Below are 18,066 nucleotides of genomic sequence, written 5' to 3' on the forward strand. Positions count from 1 at the left end.
AGTGATTTTTGTGTTTTTTGCAATTTCATAGAATGATCATGGAAGATCTTACTGAGAAAGTGAAATTTCAGTGAACATTTAAAAGAAATGAGGAAACAAGCCATTCAGGTATATGGGAGGAAGAATATTCCAGATAGAATGATAATCAAAAAAGCACTGAGGAAGTGTAATACTTAGCAGCATGTTCTTAGATTAGCTAGGAGTCTATCATGGCTTGTATAGAGTAAGAATAGTGGAGAATTGTTTAGGCAGTTGTATATGTTGTGAGGATATTGGTCTTTTGCTCTGAATGTAGTAGGAGGCCATTAGGAAATTTTTAAGCAGTATAGGTATATGATCTAGTTTTCATTTTAATAGCATCACTTCCGTTGCAGTGTTGAGAAAAAGCTATTGATTGGAAGCTTGTTAGAAGTTAACTGCAATAATCCAGATAACTGATTATAGTGGCTTGCACCAAGGTGCAAGTGGAGGTGGTAAGACATAATCAATCCTGGGTGTGTTTTGATGAATAGCCATCAGGATTGCGTGATAGATTGAATGTAGCATGTGAGAGAAGGAAAGGAGTTGAGGATCATTGCCAAGTTTTTGGCCTGACCAAATGGATGGATGATATTGCCATTCACTGCAGTGGGGATGGTGTGTGTGTGTGTGTGTGTGTGTGTGTGTGTGTGTGTGTGTGTGTGTGTGTGTTGGAGAAACAAGTTTTTTGATGGCAAATTAGAAATTAGGTTTTGGACAGTCAAATTTGATACTTCTGTTTGACACTTAAGTTGAAGGCATTTATTAGATATACATGTCAAATAAGCATTTCTGGAGTGTAGGGAAGAGGTCTGGATTTGAGGTACAAATTTGAAAGTCCATCACCATGTAGACTATTTAGAGTCATAGTCTGGATGAAGTCACCAAGGGAATGAATGTACCTATGAAGAGAAGAGGTCTGAGGACTGAATCCTGGGGGCATTCTTAGAATAGGGTTTAGAGATAAGAAACCAGCAAAAAAAGTTAAGTGAAGGTAACCCTGCCATAGGAGGAAAATTAAGAGATTATAAAGGTCCTGGAAACCAGGAGAAGAACGTGTTTTCAGAAGGAGAGTGACCACATGTGTCAAATATTACTAGTGACTTCTATTCTGAGTTGGAAGTAAGGTCACATTTCGAAAGGATGAGGGAGTGAGGTTGAGATAAAGGGAGACAACTTAATGAAAACTCTAGGACTTAATGAAATTCAGGTAGACCTGGGCTCCAGTCTCTGCTCAGTAGCTTAACTAGGTAAGGGAACCTTGTAGGGTTGTGTGTACATTTCAGCATACATGCCAGACATGGTATGAGGCCTGGGAAAGTTTTGAAATAACCATACTGAGGACTGAAAGAGTTACCTTGGAAGGGGTGAGTTAAAGAATTCTTAGAATATTCAGCTGAGACTGGAGAGGGCATTGTAATGGTGCTAGGCAGTATGTGATTTTTTTTCCCTTTAGATGTGTAATATAGAAGTGAGAAAGTAGAGACTAACTTATTCCAACACTGGGAATTGGAAGAGCCATAAGGAAAGAAGGAAATTACTGAAGGGCAATAGAGACAAGCAACATACTCTATAATTTAAAAGGCTTAGGTGCTGAAGGTTATATCATGGTTGAAGTCAAAGAAGTTCATATCTAAGTAATATTTGGAAAAAGAGCAAGAACAAAGTATCAAATACCAGCATTCAAGAAGGGTGATGTAGTGTTCATAGATAACAAGGAACAACTGCATTTTCATTTTCTACATCAAGATGTAAAAGATCTTCAAAAAAGGGAATAGAAATAGAAATGAAGGAGCAGTGAGAAGACAGTGTGACAACTGGAGAGTGGAAGAAGTATTAGAAGTCTACATCTGGGCCAATGCTCAAGTTTTCCAAAGAAGGGAAGGTTAGAACCCAGAAATTTAGAGCTTGATAAGTGTGACATTTTTCCTATGGGGAAAAAATTATAGATTGCTAACATATGGCTTGTCAAAACAGAGAACAAGTAAATAATGATCACTGGTAGTCATTGTGGTTTAATTAAGAATAAAGTTACCAACACATTACTGTATATAAAATAAACAGCAGGGACTTACTGGATAGCACAGGGAACAATATTCAATTTCTTGTAATAACATATACTGGAAAAGAATCTGAAAAGAAAATGCATATGTATGTGTATGTATAACTGAATCACTTTGCTGTACACCTGAAACTAACACTGTAAATCAACCATACTTCAATTTTAAAAAGAAAAGAAAAAGAAGGGTGCCAAAGTAAAAACTTCTCTCTTCTCCCTGCTTCCCCACCTGCTCCATCTCTTCCTCTGGGTCTCATTTATTGCTCTGCATGAATAAAGGAAATGCTGTAGACCTGATGTATCTTGATTTCAACTAGCTTCTGATAGAGGCAGTCATTATAGTCTTGTGTTCGAGATAGAGAAAATAATGTGAACAGAGTTAAAGTATTTAGTGAAGTTGCTACTAAGCTGTTTGAAGATGGAAGGCAGTGTTGTGAAGTGAAAATGACCACTGATGTTGGACTTAGATGTGGGATCAGTATTGACTTTTTCACCTGCAACTTGAGCAATTTAACTTCTGTGAACCCCCATTTCCTCATACAAAACGGGAATTATCAAACCTACCTGCTGAGTTGCCACAGGGATTAAAGGAAATGACACCTTTAGTGTCCTTGGTAATAGAGTAGAGGTGTTCTCTTCCTCTGCATCTCTGCTGTCATTTACTCCTCCCCACCCCTTCTGACCCCTAGAAAACTTAACTACCACAAACAGTAAGTGGTGCAAATGAAAGGAGATAGGCCATTTGTAGTAGAGGGGGAGTGATAAGTTGGAGAGAATTGGGAAAATAAATATGAGGAAACAATTCTTCTGCCTCATGTTTTTAAGAAATAAAATCCCATTCTTCCTAAGCTGCTTTCTATGAAAGAAATGACATTTAAAATTCATTATTTAATATTTTACCATGGATGAATATATATGAAACTGTATTTCAAAAGCTTTTTCATGAAAACATTATATTTACACCATATAACCAAGCATTTTTAGCACTCTTCATTTGTGATCATAATCAACAAATGGATTTTTTAAAAAGCATCATATTGTTTTAGCCACTAAGTTTTATCACTTATTTTTAACTTTTTGTTTTGACATGTTGCTTTTAACTGTAATTAAAAATTATTGACATCTGTGTTTACTTTTTATCTTGTACATACCTTATCTTCATAGAAACTAATTAGTATGTGAAATACTGTGCCATTAAATTTGCATTAAGGGAGAAAATTCTAATTTGGTCAGATGTAAAATATGGTAGAAAGTAAGTTTTAGATTTTGTCTACATACATCTTTACTTGACTCCTTTAATGTGGTTAGAGATTACAGAATTTAGGGAAAAAATAATCTTCTTTCGTGAAGTTTACTAAGTGATTTAGAGAAATAACCATTATATGTAATGAGTTTGTTTTAACAAAATAGGGTGAAATATCCCCCCACAGATATTTTTGGAAGCTCTGGAATATCTTTTCTGGACAATGGGTTTCATGCTTCCCATTCTTCAGTCCTTTCCCACTTAGTTACTGCCTCAAATCACTTAGAATCCTGAAGTGTAACAGGTAAATATTATGTCTTCTGTGAATCTTTCTGATTGTGTATAAGGAAACATTCTTTCGTTTTATCCTCTTGTTGGAAGCACGTAACTTCTTAGATTATTACTGTTAATTTTATATCTCAAAAATATTTCCAAACTATGTCCTTTTTTCTTGTTCCTGCTCCGCCATAGTAGTCCAAGCCATCCTCATTTCTCTCTGGGAGCACTTCAGTTGTCTCCTGCTTGAGCCCTCCTATTTTTGCTGTCCCTCCCAGAGAAGCCTGAGCAAACTTAGAAACAGAAATCAGTTGTGTGCCCCTGATCCTCCACCTCCCCGCCGCCCCGTCACATTACCTATCCAGCCTGTTCTCTTCCAGGAACATTGATTTTCCTTTATTTATCCCATTTATTTAGTAGATAACTTAATAGATAACCCAATTTTCTCTTACTGCCACTTAGCAGAATTTGTAATTGTTTTCTTAAATTGGATATTTACCAATTTGTTCATTATGTCTTCTCCACTAGAACGTGAACTCCACGAGCAAAAAATCATGTCCTTTTTTTAAATCACTTTTTACGTGCACTGTCCTTAGCATTTAGCAGATACGTATCAAGGATTTTGTTTTCTAATCAGTGAATTCAGTTCTATATTTTATAAAATAGCCCCTTGTATAATCCTTAATCATTTATTTTATATTCATTATATGATGCTCATAAACTGCAGTATCCCTCTCTGCTTTGTTTTTTCTATTAACACTGACCACCATCTGACTAACTGGAATGAAAGCTCCATGAGGGCAGGATTTTTGTCTGTGTTGTTCAGTGCCCTGTCTTCAGTGGATAGAACAATACCCAGAATATATTTGTTTCATATTTACTAAGGGAGTGAATGATTGAATAAGTTAAGTCCCACATACCTCATGACATCTTGGAATTTATTCTGATGATAAACAATTAAGTTCAACAAACATTTATTGAGTATTTACTGTATGCTAATCATTATGGTAGGCATGATGGGTACAGAAATTACTTATGGTATCATTTCTACTTATTTATTTTGTATTAAAACATTTGCTATTAATAATTTTAATTAGATTCAAATTAGAAGTTATAGTATAGTATGGTAGAGGCTCACATATTGTTGGAGCACTTATCCTGGCTCTTATTAAATAAACAAGACTGGAGTGCTTTCATACCCATGTTTTGTTTCACTGATTTTAAATACTGTGTCATTACACTTTACTTTCTGTTCAGACAGAATTGGTCTCACCCTCTTGGAATGACTTTTGGATTTTAGCATCTTTGATCAGTCTGTTGCTCATTTATCTTCTAGGGTCAGATGCGTTTGTAAAGATAATAAATACAATGCTTTGTCCTAGTATTTCAACATCTTACTTATAATCCTATTGTGATTTGCTGAGAGTGTTAAGAAATTGATCCAGCGAGGGCTTTGTTTGGGATCTTGGCAGAAGCAGAGACCAGAAATGCTGTGTTAGTTTTAGCAGTTCTCTTCCTTTCCTTTCTTCTTTAAGATAGTGTTATTTTTGAAATAGGAAACATTTTTCTAGTTCTCCGTATGTTGAAGGAAATCTCTCCTAGTTCACTTTTGTTATCAAGATGAAATTTATGTACATAATTGGGGAAATACACTCTTAGTGTTTTTTTGGTTTGAAATGTATCCATACTTTAAAATTGTCACCTACAGTATGTTGTGACCTTTAAAAAAAATAAAGCACACCAAAAAGCCACAAGCAAAAAGTTACAATTTTTTTTACTTTTTCTATTCCTAAAATGTGTAATTTAGAATTAAATCTTACATGTGTACTGTGTTCCCCTTTTCTATAACTGATTTTTCTTTTGAATAGGAGACTTACAAATTCCATGATCTTTACTGAAATATATCCTTTATATCTCACTTAATAAAATGTGTTACAAACATGAAAATGTTAATTACTCCAAACCTAGCTATTAGCTGATAAGGCATTCTCTTCACGGAGAAAGGCTTTCTATTTCATTTTCTGTGTCCCTGCTAATTTTTTGGTGATTATTACATCATTATTGCATATTGATATATTTTGGTTAAGTATGACTGAGTTTATATGGGTTTATAAGCTAAAGCCATCCGATTTAAATTGTTAACTTGATCATTTTTTTTCTTTTTGGGTGGAGGAGAAGCTTAGCAATATAGGGAGCATGCTATTGTCATTATGTTTTAAAAAATCTTTTTCTTTCTCTGTGTTTAATCTCTTCTAGTCTTAGAGAAATAGTGACTTTTTATATTATTAGCACTTAGAACGTATATTGAAGATTTGCCTTTTTCTTTTGTAGGATGAAGTGGCACACACTTTAACTGAAAGCAGAGTATTAAAGAACACTAGACATCCCTTTTTAACAGTAAGTTACTAGAGGACAGATGTTACAATCATAACATTTTAAATTTAGGGGAGTTTTATTATGGAAACTAAACTAGGAAAAAACAGCATTTTAAATAACATTCATTTAGGTATGCCATTTTCTTTGTGGATAATTCAGATTTTTTTGGAAATTATTAGACTGTATGGATGAAGTTTACAATATGCATGCATTTGTAATGCTCATTATAAATGAGTGTTTGAGACTCCTTTTTTCTTCCCATGACTTCAGCTGCTTCAAAAAAAAAAAAAAAAAGAGCAAATAAATCACTCATGGCGTTGAAGACCACTGAGGAAATGGTAGACTTAAAAAAGATTCTTCGTATTAAATATAAGTTTTATGTTATTTTTGTTTATTGGCTTCTGATAAATATTAAATGATGAGAACATTTTCTTCAGTGATATAAAGAAACTTTACCTAATTTTTTTTTATAGAAATGGAGACTTCTTTTAGATATAAGTACTTTAAGAAATAAAGGAATATAGAATGCATTAAATTTATATTTCAAGATAGCATTTAAGTTAAAGATAGGCTAAGTCATGGTGTGTTTTCTTCACTAGGCATAGTATAAACTGTGACTTAAATGTATATAACTTAGTTTTTGAAACCAACTGACTTTTTTTAGTCCTATTCATGGATTGCTTGTAATAGAGGCATAATTTGCAAAGTTTTTGTATGTTTATAGTTCCAGCAAAGTGTATTAAGATTAAAAATAACAGCTAGACTTTCAAAAGGAAGAAACTTCTAAAGATTTAGAATTATTGAGTAGGACTTTCCAGAAGTATCACTAGATACCTAGGCTTACTTTGTTATATTGTTGTGTATTTATTGTTCAGTGTAATAAGATAGCTGTGAAGTTTTAATAGTTTTATAACCTATAAAATTACCTGAAGCAGCTCTGTTGGATTATGTCATGTTATACAACCTGTATGCAAAAAGTGATGTTGAAACTATGCTAGAAACCCAAATATAACTACTATAACTGTATTCCTAAGACTTCCCCCGAAATAAGTTGTAGGCCTTAAGTTTTAGGGTCTCATGGATAAGAACTTTCGGGACCAATACAATTTCAAATAGATGACACGGTAGATTGAGAAGTGCTCATCACAATTACTGTTTATTTTTACTAAAGATCTTAGTTTTAATTTCTCCTCAAATAATACTCATTGCTAATATTCAAAATTTGTTTTGAGTTTCTTATACACTCTTATTAAGTACTCTTAAAGAAATAGACTCTTAAGGAAAAATAACAATTCATTTTATCAATCATGCTTACTGTTTCTAACTGTTCTAGAATATAGGATTTTAACATTTTTTTTTTCTTTTTCATTTCAAGTCCTTGAAATACTCCTTCCAGACAAAAGACCGTTTGTGTTTTGTGATGGAATATGTTAATGGCGGAGAGGTGAGTCAAGAAGTAAACCCAGCACTTGCATTTGCATGGTAGTATTGTCATTATTTTTAAAATTATTTAAAATATTGGTTATAATAAAATAGTTCTCTACTTCTTGATAGAGATTTTTATAGCTCTTTCTACTCCTAAATGGGAGCTGAATAATTTTCTAATTAAATATAATGATCTTTTATTTTAATAACTACTTTTATATGTAAGAAAATATAATCATATTCTTTTTTTTAACACCTTTATAGTGGTATGATTCCTATTCAGTAAACTACACATATTGCAGATGTACAATTTGATGAATTTTAATAAATGTATACACCAATAAAACTACCACAATCAAGGTTGCTAACATTTTCATCACTTCCCAAGAGGTGCAAATTTCAAATTCCCAATTTATCCTTTCCCACTCCCTTTACCCCCTGATAACCGTAAGTTTGTTCTCTATGTCTGTGAGTCTGTTTCTGTTTTATAGATAAGTTCATTTGTGTCCTTTTTTTTTTTTAGATTCCACATACAAGTGGTATCACATGGCATTATTCTTTCTCTTTCTGACTTCACTCAGAATGACAGTCTCCAGGTCCATTCATGTTGCTGCAAATGGCATTATTTTATTCTTTTTTATGACTGAGCAGTATTCCATTGTATATAAATGTACCACGTCGTCTTTATCCAGTAATCTATTGATGGATATTTGGGCTGCTTCCAAGTCTTGGCTATTATAAATAGTGCTCCTGTGAACATTGGAGTGCATGTGTGTTTTTCAACTATATTTTCCTCTGGATATATGCCCAGGAGTGGGATTGCTGGATCCTGGACTTTTGTTAGTTGGGAGCTTTTTAGTTAGTGATTCAATTTCAGGAGTGGTAATTGGTCTATTCATATTTTCTATTTCTTCCTTATTCAGTCTTGGAAAATTGTACCTTTCTAAGAAATTGTCCATTTCTTCTAGGTTGTCCATTTTGTTGGCGTATAGTTGCTCATAGTAGCCTCTTACGATCCCTTGTATTTCTGTGGTGTAGGCTGTGACTTCTTTTTCATTTCTGATTTTACTAATTTGGGCCTGTTCCCTTTTTTTCTTGATGAGTCTGACTAAAGGTTTATTAATTTTGTTTACCTTTTCAAAGAACCAGCTTTTAGTTTCATTGATTTTTTTTTTTAGTCTTTATTTCATTTATTTCTGCTGATTTTTATGATTTCTTCCTAACTTTGGGTTTTGTTCATTCTTATTTAGCTGCTTTAAATGTAAGGTTAGGTTGTTTATTTGAGATTTTTCTTGTTTCCTGAAGTAAGCTTGTATCACTATAAACTTGCCTCTTAGAATTGCTTTTGCTGTGTCCCAGAGGTTTTGCGTTGTAGTGTTTTTGTTTTCCTTTTTCTCAAAGTATTTTTTGATTTCCTTTTTGATTTCTTCAGTGATCCATTGGTTGTTTAGTAGCTTATTATTTGGTCTCCACATGTTTGCAGTTTTTGTGTTTTTTTCCTGTAGTTGATTTCTAACCTCATAGCATTGTGGTTGGAAAAGATGCTTGGTATGATTTCAGTTTTCTTAAATTTACTGAAGCTTGTTTGGGGGGTCAACATGTGATCGATTTTGGAGAATATTCTGTGTGTGTACTTGAGAAGAATGTATATTCTTTTGCTTTTGGATGAAATTCTCTGTAGATATCAGTTAAGTCCATCTGGTCTAATATGTCATTTAGGGCCTATATTTCCTTATTGATTTTCTATCTGGATGATCTGTCTATGGATGTAAGTAGGGTGTTAAGGTTCCCCACTATTGCGTTATTGTCGATTTCTCCTTTTATAAAGTCTGTTAACAATTGCCTTATATATTGAGGTGCTCCTATGTTGAGTTGCATATATATTTACAATTGTTACATCTTCTTCTTGGATTGATCCCTTGAGCATTATGTAGTGTCCTTTGTCTCTTGTAACAGTCTTTATTTTAAAATCTATTTTGTCTGATACTAGTATTGCTACTCCAGCTTTCTTTTGATATCCATTTGTATGGAGTATTTTTTTCCATCCCCTCCTTTTCAGCCTACATGTCTCTCTAGCTCTGATGTGGGTCTCTTGTAGACTGCATATATATGGATCTTATTTTTGTATCCATTCAGCCAGTCTGTGTCTTTTGGTTGTTGTGTTTAATCCATTTACAGTTAAGGTAATTATCAGTATGTATGTTCTTACTGCCATTTTGTTAATTGTTTTTGATTTGTTTTGTAGATCTTTTTTTTTCCTTTTCTTTTTGTTCTCTTTTCTTGTGGTTTGATGACTAGAGAAGTTCTTTTAACATTTGTTGTAAAGCTGATTTGGTGGTGCTGAATTCTTTTAGCTTTTTTTAATCTATGAACCTTTTGATTTCTCCATCAAATCTGAATGAAAGCCTCGCTGGATAGAGTATTCCTGGTTGTAAGTGTTTCCCTTCCATCACTTTAAATGTATTGTGCCACTCCCTTCTGGCGTGTAAAGTTTCTGTGGAAAAATCAGCTGATAACCTTATGGAAGTTCTCTTGTATGTTATTTGTTGTTTTTCTCTTGCTGATTTTAATATTTTCTCCTTATCCTTAATTTTTGTCAGTTTGATTACTGTGTGCCTTACTGTGTTCCTTTTTGGGTTAATCCTGTGTGGAACTCTCTGTGCTTCTTGGACTTGGGTGATTGTTTCCTTACTCTTAGGGAATTTTTCCACTATTATCTCTTCGAATATTTCCTCAGGTCCTTTTTCTCTCTCTTCTCTTTCTGGGGCCCCTATAATATGAATATTAGTGTGCTTCATGTTTTCCCAGAGTTCTCTTAAACTATCATCATTTCTTTTCATTCTTTCTTCCTTTTTCTGTTCTGTGGTATTGATTTCCACTGACCTGTCTTTTAGCTCATTGATCCATTCTTCTGCCTCATTTAGTCTGTTCTTGATTCCTTCTAGTATATTATTCATTTCAATGATTTTATTCTTCAACTCTGTTTGGGTATTCTTTGTATTTCCTGACTCTGTGCTGAAAAACTTCTCCTGAATACTCTGAACATCTTTGCTGTCATTACTCCAAACTCTTTCTCGCATACATTGCCTATCTCCTCATAACATTTCTTCTTCGGGATTTATCTTGTGCCTTGGTCTGGAAGACATTCCTTTGACACCTCATGTTCTCTGTCTTTCTATTTGTATTTTTAGGTAGGTAGTTATGTTTCTTGACCTTGGAGAGGTGGCCCTCTGAGGGAGATGTCCTGTGTGTCCCAGCAGTACACTCTTCTCTCATGACCCAAGGGCCAGGATCCAGCCAGTCCCACTGTAGAATCTGGCCTGTGTTTGCAGATCCCTTCCACAAGCTTTGGGATTGTTGTTTTCTTATTTCTGGTATCTGTCCCCTGGTGAGTGAGGCTGGACCATAAGTTTATGCAGGTTTCCTGGCAGGAGGAGTCAGTGTCTGCTCACTGCTGGGTGGAGCTTGATCCTGGCCCTCTGGTACATAGGACTGTGCTTAAAAAATGTATCTTTTTTCCTATATTTTTTACATGTAAAAAATTTTTTACCACAGGTGTAATTTTTTAAATCATGTTACTTAATTTTGGAAACCAGAAATGTAGGATTTATGATGCTTTACATGGTTCTTCCTCAAGTTTCACTGACAGTTGTAAAAAATTATTTTACCCATTTAAAACTCAGTTTTACAATGGCCATGCTGAAGAAAAACTGTGTTGGGCCTAGCCATAGTGAGACAGTATGTTGGTTTCCAGTCTAGTCCCTTCATGAGGAATTTGCAAAGGTGATTTTGAGTATATTTGATAATTTATATATTAACTTTAGAACCCACTCCATTGTGGTCCATTTGCTTATTAAATACCTAATGAGCAACTACTATGGATTGGACCTCAGGGGATGTAGAAATAAGGAAATATGGTACTTTCCTTTAGGAGATGAGTGTCTAATTGGAGAAATAGACAAGAAAGTATGCATATACTTTATAGTATCATTATTGCTGTGAAAACACTGATTGCTATGAGATGCAGAGAATGGGTACTTGAATCAATCCAGAAGGAAAAGAGGAGGAAAGGGAGAGAATGCCAGGGTAGGAAACCTTAAAAGTAGTTGCTAAGCTAAGTCTTAAGTGTAACTGTAAGTTAGAACAGTAAGGATGAGAGAGAGGACATTCTGACACAGAGGAAATAGAATATTCAGAATGTGAAGGAGCATACAAGTTCTCTCCCACCTCCCTAGAGGTAGCATAGTATGGATAAAGCATAGAGTCTTGCAGAGAAAAGTCAAAGAGTCTGACCAGGTAGTCAGGATCATGTTAGGACAGATTTTTCTCTTCCAAGTGTGTAGATTTTATCCTAAAGGCAGTGAAGCATCATAGAAGGATTTCTATGTGAAATGTTTTAGAAAGAAGACTTCGTAGCAGTATGAAACTTGGATTGAAAGAGATAAAATTGGAAGCAGGAAAATTACTTGGAAGCTACTGCAGTTGGAAGGTTTTGGTAATCTGATCATAAAAATGATAAGGTTGTTAATTGAAGCAGTATTAGTGAGAAGGAATCAAATTCTAAATGATGTTTAGGTACTAGAATTTCCAGGATTTAATAACTCAGTGGAAGGAGATGGAAACCATACACTTTCCAATTTGCTGCTTGGGGAATTGTGTGGATACTGGACTGTTTATAAAGGCAGGAAACACAATAAAAGGTTTGAGTTCTGGTGGTGATCATCCTGTGTGTGAGGTGCCTTGTGGGGGCATGAAGGAGACAGGGGAGTCAGGCCAGAGGTGCTTTATTGGCAATGCTAAAACCAAGGAAGTGAAGTGTGAGATACTGTAGTTAGAAAATAAGTGGCCAAGAATGGTGCCTGAAGATACCAACATCATACATGTTGGTGATGAAAGAAGCCTAAGGAGGATCCTGGGTAGAAGGAGCCAAGTAAAAGAAACCTTAGAGGTTAAGGAGAGTATATTAAGTAAGAGTATAGTAAAGATATACAACTGAAAGATAGCAACTGAATTCATTGGATTTGACATCTGCTGGTTCCTAAGCAGAGTACCATGGATTCTTCTTTTTTTCCCCCCGTTGGTGTATTGTGTGCATCTTGGCTGTAGTACAGGATGTACAGGGGTTGGTTTGGAGCTCAGTAGAACAGGTTGTGAAAGTGAATTCAGTGCAACCTTTGGTGGACGGAAAATCAGCATCTGGAGAACTAATAAAAAGCAGTCTAATAACGCGACAAATCACGCTGCTGCTGACACAACCAAGTCACTTTCTTTTTTTATCTTGGGTATTGTCAAATTTATATGAGAAGCAGAAAAATATTGTGGAGTAAGAGTAAACTGAAAACTAGGGTGTTGTTTGGTTTAGAATGTCTCTACTTAGGACTTTCCCCCAAAATCTTACTCATAGTCTTATTTCTTTCAGGCCTATAAACTGGACCTCTGTGAATCTCTTTCGAGGCTGAAATCTCCTGGAGGTTGAGATTCACTATTGGGGAAAGTAAAACCATTATGTAGAAATGGTTCTCATCTAATAAATTTTTCACATTCTTCTGTATTCTTAATGTGGATGAATGAACCTAACAAATGAACAGAACAGTTTCAGTTATTTACTATTCTCCTCCATATTTAGCTCATTGTACATGCTATAGTCAGTTTTTTGATAAAATTCACTTTATTTTTTGCATATGATTTCCAGTTTCATGCCATTCTTGAGATCCTCTCATACTTATTTCAGATTCTCATTATCTGGCTGGCATTTTGTCTTCAGTGAACCAAAATCATCTCATTTTAAATTCACACAAGACAGAAGTACAGGCAGTCAGTATTCTAGTTCTACTTACTAATTTATGGAGGTGTGATTTGGGTGATTTTAAAATTTGAAGTATCATTTCATACTCATAGTGATGGTTTTTAAATTTTTACTAAATTTGTAGATATATAAATATCTTTGTTGTTGTCAGGAATTTGACAAGCCAATTTCTTTACTAACTGTTGTAATTATTAATATATTTTTTGGTTCTATCAGAATTCTATTGCTTTCACCCAAAGCTTTTTCAAAAATTCTCAAGCCAAGAAGGATGCATTACAATACTCACATTAGCTAGCATGTAAAATTCAAGGCAAAATAAATTTGGGGATATTTTTAGTATATACCTTTATAATACTTCAAGCTTAGTTTCCCAAAATTCATTAAGCCAGTATATCACTGCATCTAAAGTAATAATGCAAAGACTTGACTAGCCTTAACATCTGAGATGCTTACTTTTATATCTACAGTGTCGGATGAGGTGACTAGAACTGCAGGAGGTGACCAGGATTTTATCTGTTTTCATGATTCTTCTCCATGTGGTTATGGCATAGGGTGGCAGTTTCAGAGTAGTTAAACTTCTTACACAAAGGTTGCCTTACCCCAGAGTGAGCATTTCAAGAGAGTGAAAACAAAGTACAATATATGTATGATTGGAGACCTTGAAGGAAAGAAAAAAAAGATAATGGAACAAAACAACATTTAAATATTAAAAACTGTGTTCCCCACAGTGTATACTCATTTGTGTTCTACATCTTTCACTTAACGTGATACTTTTAAAATTCATCAGTATTATTGCATATATCAGTAGTTTATTTCTTTTTATGGCTTTATTTCATTATATGGATAATGTATTTATATACATACATGTGTTTATATAATCACTAGTACATAGACATTTGGTTTTCTTGCAGTTTGAGGTTATTGTAAAAAAATTCTTGTGAATTTTCCAGTACAAATCTTTGTGTGGATGTGTAGTTTCAGTCATCTTTGGTAAATATCTAGGAATACAGTTTCTGTGTCATTTGGTATGTTCAGCTTCCTAAGAAACTGCCAGATTGTACCATTTTGCATTTCTTGGATGTTACTTAATATCATCACCACACTTGGCATGGTTAGTCTTACTTACTTTTACCCATTCTAGTGGTATGTAGTGGTATCTTACAGGTTTAATTTGAATTTCCTGAATGAATAATGATATTGAACATCTTTTCTTGTGCTGATTTGCCATGTTGTGTCTTCTTTATTGAAGTATCTGTTAAAATCTTTGGTCCATTTTTGATTGAGTTGTTTGTTTTCTTAATATTGAGTAGTCAGACTTTTTTATACATTCTCGGTATAATTACTTTATCATATATATGTTATAAATATATGATATATATATCTATTTTCTCCCAGTTTGTGGTCCCTTTTCCTTTTTTAGTAGGGAACTTTTTTCCCTCTGTATATTTTTGTTTAAATTTGTTTTTTAAAACTCATCTTGTTCATATATAATCTACACTTTTTCCCATATGGATATTGGTTATTCCAGTATCTTTTTTGTTGAAAAAGCTATTATTTGCCCCATTGACTGACCTTGACACCTTTGTCAAAAATCAATTTGTCATATGTTTGTAGCCTTTGCTCTAACACTAATATTGCTGCACTATAGAGGCAGTATCCTCAAGGACTCTACTGGGTGCCACATTTCTTAGGAAGTTTTTCCATTTTTCCTCATAAGAACAAAAAGTATTTTTGGCTCTGTGAGCCTGTAATTCTTTTTCACCTGATTCTTTCCAGTGGTCCTTTTCCTGGCCTCAGAATTTTCCTCACATACGTAAGTGCTGATTAGTAAAACATAAGTCAGACTCAGGAAGTCCATTGCAGATCGCTGGAGATCTCTCTATGGTTCTCTGACTCATGTATCATGACTACTTTGGTCTCTCTAGTCACTGAACTCTTTATCCTTAACTCAGGGATCCCTCCAGTTTCTGATTTGGTTTTCCCTCCCTTTGTTATGTTCTGTACGGTCTCCAGGCAACAAGCTGAAACAACCATAATTATCATATTGTTTCCCTTTTCTTTGGGATCACTATACCTTGAAGGCTAATGTTTAATGTATGAAAATATTTGTTTTATTTATTTTATATGGTTTTCTAGTTGTTGAAGAAGGGAGTGTAAATCTGGTATGTGTTACTCAACCATGCTGAAAGCAAAGTCTCTAACGATAATAGTTTATGAATATTTCCACTGGATGCAAAATTTTAGGATGCATTTTTTTTTCTTTTGAGAACTGGACATATTGTTCCATTGTCCTTTGCTTACATATTCTCTGAGGAGAAGTCTGGGGAAATTCTCTTATTTGTTCTTCTGTATGTAATGTTTTTCCCTTCAGAAATTTTTTTAAAGATTTTCTGTTTATCATTGGTTTTTAAGTAATTTTAGTGTGATCTGGCTGGTATGTTCTGAGTATTAATGCATATTTGTGAGTTTTAATCTTACTTGGTTTCATTGAAATACTCTGTCCATTTATTATTTTTGTCCTAGTTTGGAAAAATTCAGGCATTAGTTTGTAGTTTTCCTCCCCTTTAAGGATTTGCTGTTATATATGTTAGACTCCTTGATGCTCTCCTACAGGTTGCTGGGGTGCCTTTTTTTTTTTTTTTTTTTTTTAGGTACAGTTTATATAGTTTTCTTCTATAATTTCATGTAATTACAGTGTCTAATCTAGTGTTAATGCCATCTAGTGCATTTTTTAATCAGATATGGCATGTTTTATTTTTGAAAGTGCCATTATTTCTTTCTCATTGCCTCTTTATGTTCATGTACTACTCTAAAGTCACTGTCTATTAATTCAATCATCTTTTTTTTTTCTTAAGGTCTGTGTCTAATGACTGATTTTTCTGTTGTTGATAGGTCATATCTTCCTGCATCTTCTCATGCATAGTAATTGTTGATTGGATACTCAATAGTTTGAATTTTACATGAGTGTCTGGATTTTGTTTTCTTCCTTCAAAGAGTGTTACATCTTGTTCTGGAAGGCAGTTATTTGCATATATGATATTTTCCACTCTTGTTTGTTAGCTTTGTTAATGTATGTTTGTCTTTACTCTGACTTCTTTGAAATATCCACAGAATGCCTGGGTGTTCAGTAATGACACTGTTCTGACTGATTAGAAATTGAATTTCTGTCAGCTCTGTGGGGAATTATTTAGCACACAGATCCCCATTCCTTTTCTGCTTATTCTTTTAGAGTTTGACCTTACACATGCATTGCTTGGTCTCAGCAGCAGACTACTGTGTAGATTATATAGCTTCTTCCTCACTGGTGTTCTGTCCTACAAATGCCAACAACTTCACCTTCCTCAAAATCTGATACTTATCTCTAACAGCAAGGCTTGTATGTTATGCTCAGAACTTCCTTTCCTATATAACATTCTAGAAAATGTCCCCAGACAGAAGACAGGTGATTTTAGGGTTCATTTCATTTGCTTCTGTTTTCACAGGGATCATAGTTCTGCACTGCCTGTTGCCCACTATCTAAAAAGAGTTCTGTGGTAAATTTTCCCCAGTTTTCATTTTTTTGTTTTATATATTTCTGTTCAATTGTTTAGGACAAGAGAAGTCTAGTCCCATGAATTTTTTATTCCTGTTTTCTAGTGTTTAAAGTTAGTTTCATATTTTATATTTAACTATCAGTTGCATCTGAAATTTATTTTGTTATAGTGTTGGATAGAAATCTAATTTTTAAAATTTTCAACATGGTTGGAAAGCTGTTTTCACATTTTTATCGAATATACTCCTGCAAGAATATCCTTATGTAGAAGACTTCTACATTGTCTTTTTTTAAAAAGAAATTTCTAGAAGAACTATTGTATTTTAAAATTATATTGATACATATTGTGAATTGCCCTGCAAAGAGTTTCTGTTTACATACCAGCCACCAGTGTATGAAATACTTATCTCACCACACTTTCACTAATAGTACTATTTCTTGAAGTGTTAAATTGTCTCATTTATGTTTTTATCTCTACTGCACTGATTATTATAAGGTGGCATATTTTCATTTCCTGTAATAATTTGTATTCTTCTTATGTTGTCTATGTCCTTTCCCCTTTTTCCCCTTGTATTTTTGTCTTTTTTTCCATATGATTTCTTTATATATTAAGCTTATGAACTTAGTCATATTTGTCATAACTATTCAATTTTATTTATATTTTTGCTATTTCATGTAGTTAATTCTACCAGTTTCTCCTTTTATGATTACATTTTTTTTCTTCTACAAAATCTTTTTTCATCCTGAGATCAGATAACTTTTGATCCATATTCTCTAGTTTTTAAAATTACATCAGAGATGAATTTTGTTAGGATGTGAGATGAAAATCAAATTTTACTTTACTCTAGAATTAAGCAATTATTGTTGTACCATTTATTAATGTCATTTTTCCCATATACTTATCAACTGTACCATATTTTAAATTTTTATAAAATAATCTGTTTCTGGATGCCTGATTTCATTCATCTTTCATATAATTTTTGTGCCTAGTCCATGTGAATTGTAGCTTTGTAGTATCTCTCAATTTTTTTCAGGCAGAAGTTTTCTTGAAAGCATTAATATGTTAGAGCAAAAATCTTCTGCTTCAGTAATACCTTGGCTTCACTTTTTCAGAAGGAGTCATGTACCATTTCTACCTTTACATTCTCTTAGTGCACCTAAGTATGACATTTCTTCCCTGAAAAGTAACAAGTACCCTAATCCCTATGCCTGGTAAACACTAACTTCTCGAAACTTTCTTTCCCTTTATTCTTATGGTATATTCGTGTTTCCTTTTGTACTTCTTATAGGACTCTATTTCAACATCCTATCTCCTTATACGTAGTGATACG

At 33.8% G+C, this 18,066-nt stretch overlaps 1 protein-coding gene across 7 annotated transcripts in view; it reads left to right on the forward strand.

The window, feature by feature from the left end:
• The window catches only part of AKT3 (AKT serine/threonine kinase 3), a 207,801-nt gene that overhangs the window by 143,028 nt on the left and 46,707 nt on the right, over positions 1-18,066 (forward strand). For all 7 annotated transcript variants that reach the window (XM_074351770.1, XM_074351769.1, XM_045509444.2 and 4 more), the window contains 2 exons: positions 5,928-5,993; positions 7,348-7,416. In XM_074351770.1, the coding sequence (XP_074207871.1) occupies positions 5,928-5,993; positions 7,348-7,416 (135 nt within the window). The remainder of the gene's footprint in view (positions 1-5,927; positions 5,994-7,347; positions 7,417-18,066) is intronic.

This window comes from Camelus bactrianus, chromosome 23, assembly GCF_048773025.1.
Source record: "Camelus bactrianus isolate YW-2024 breed Bactrian camel chromosome 23, ASM4877302v1, whole genome shotgun sequence".
Taxonomy (NCBI): Eukaryota; Metazoa; Chordata; class Mammalia; order Artiodactyla; family Camelidae; genus Camelus; species Camelus bactrianus.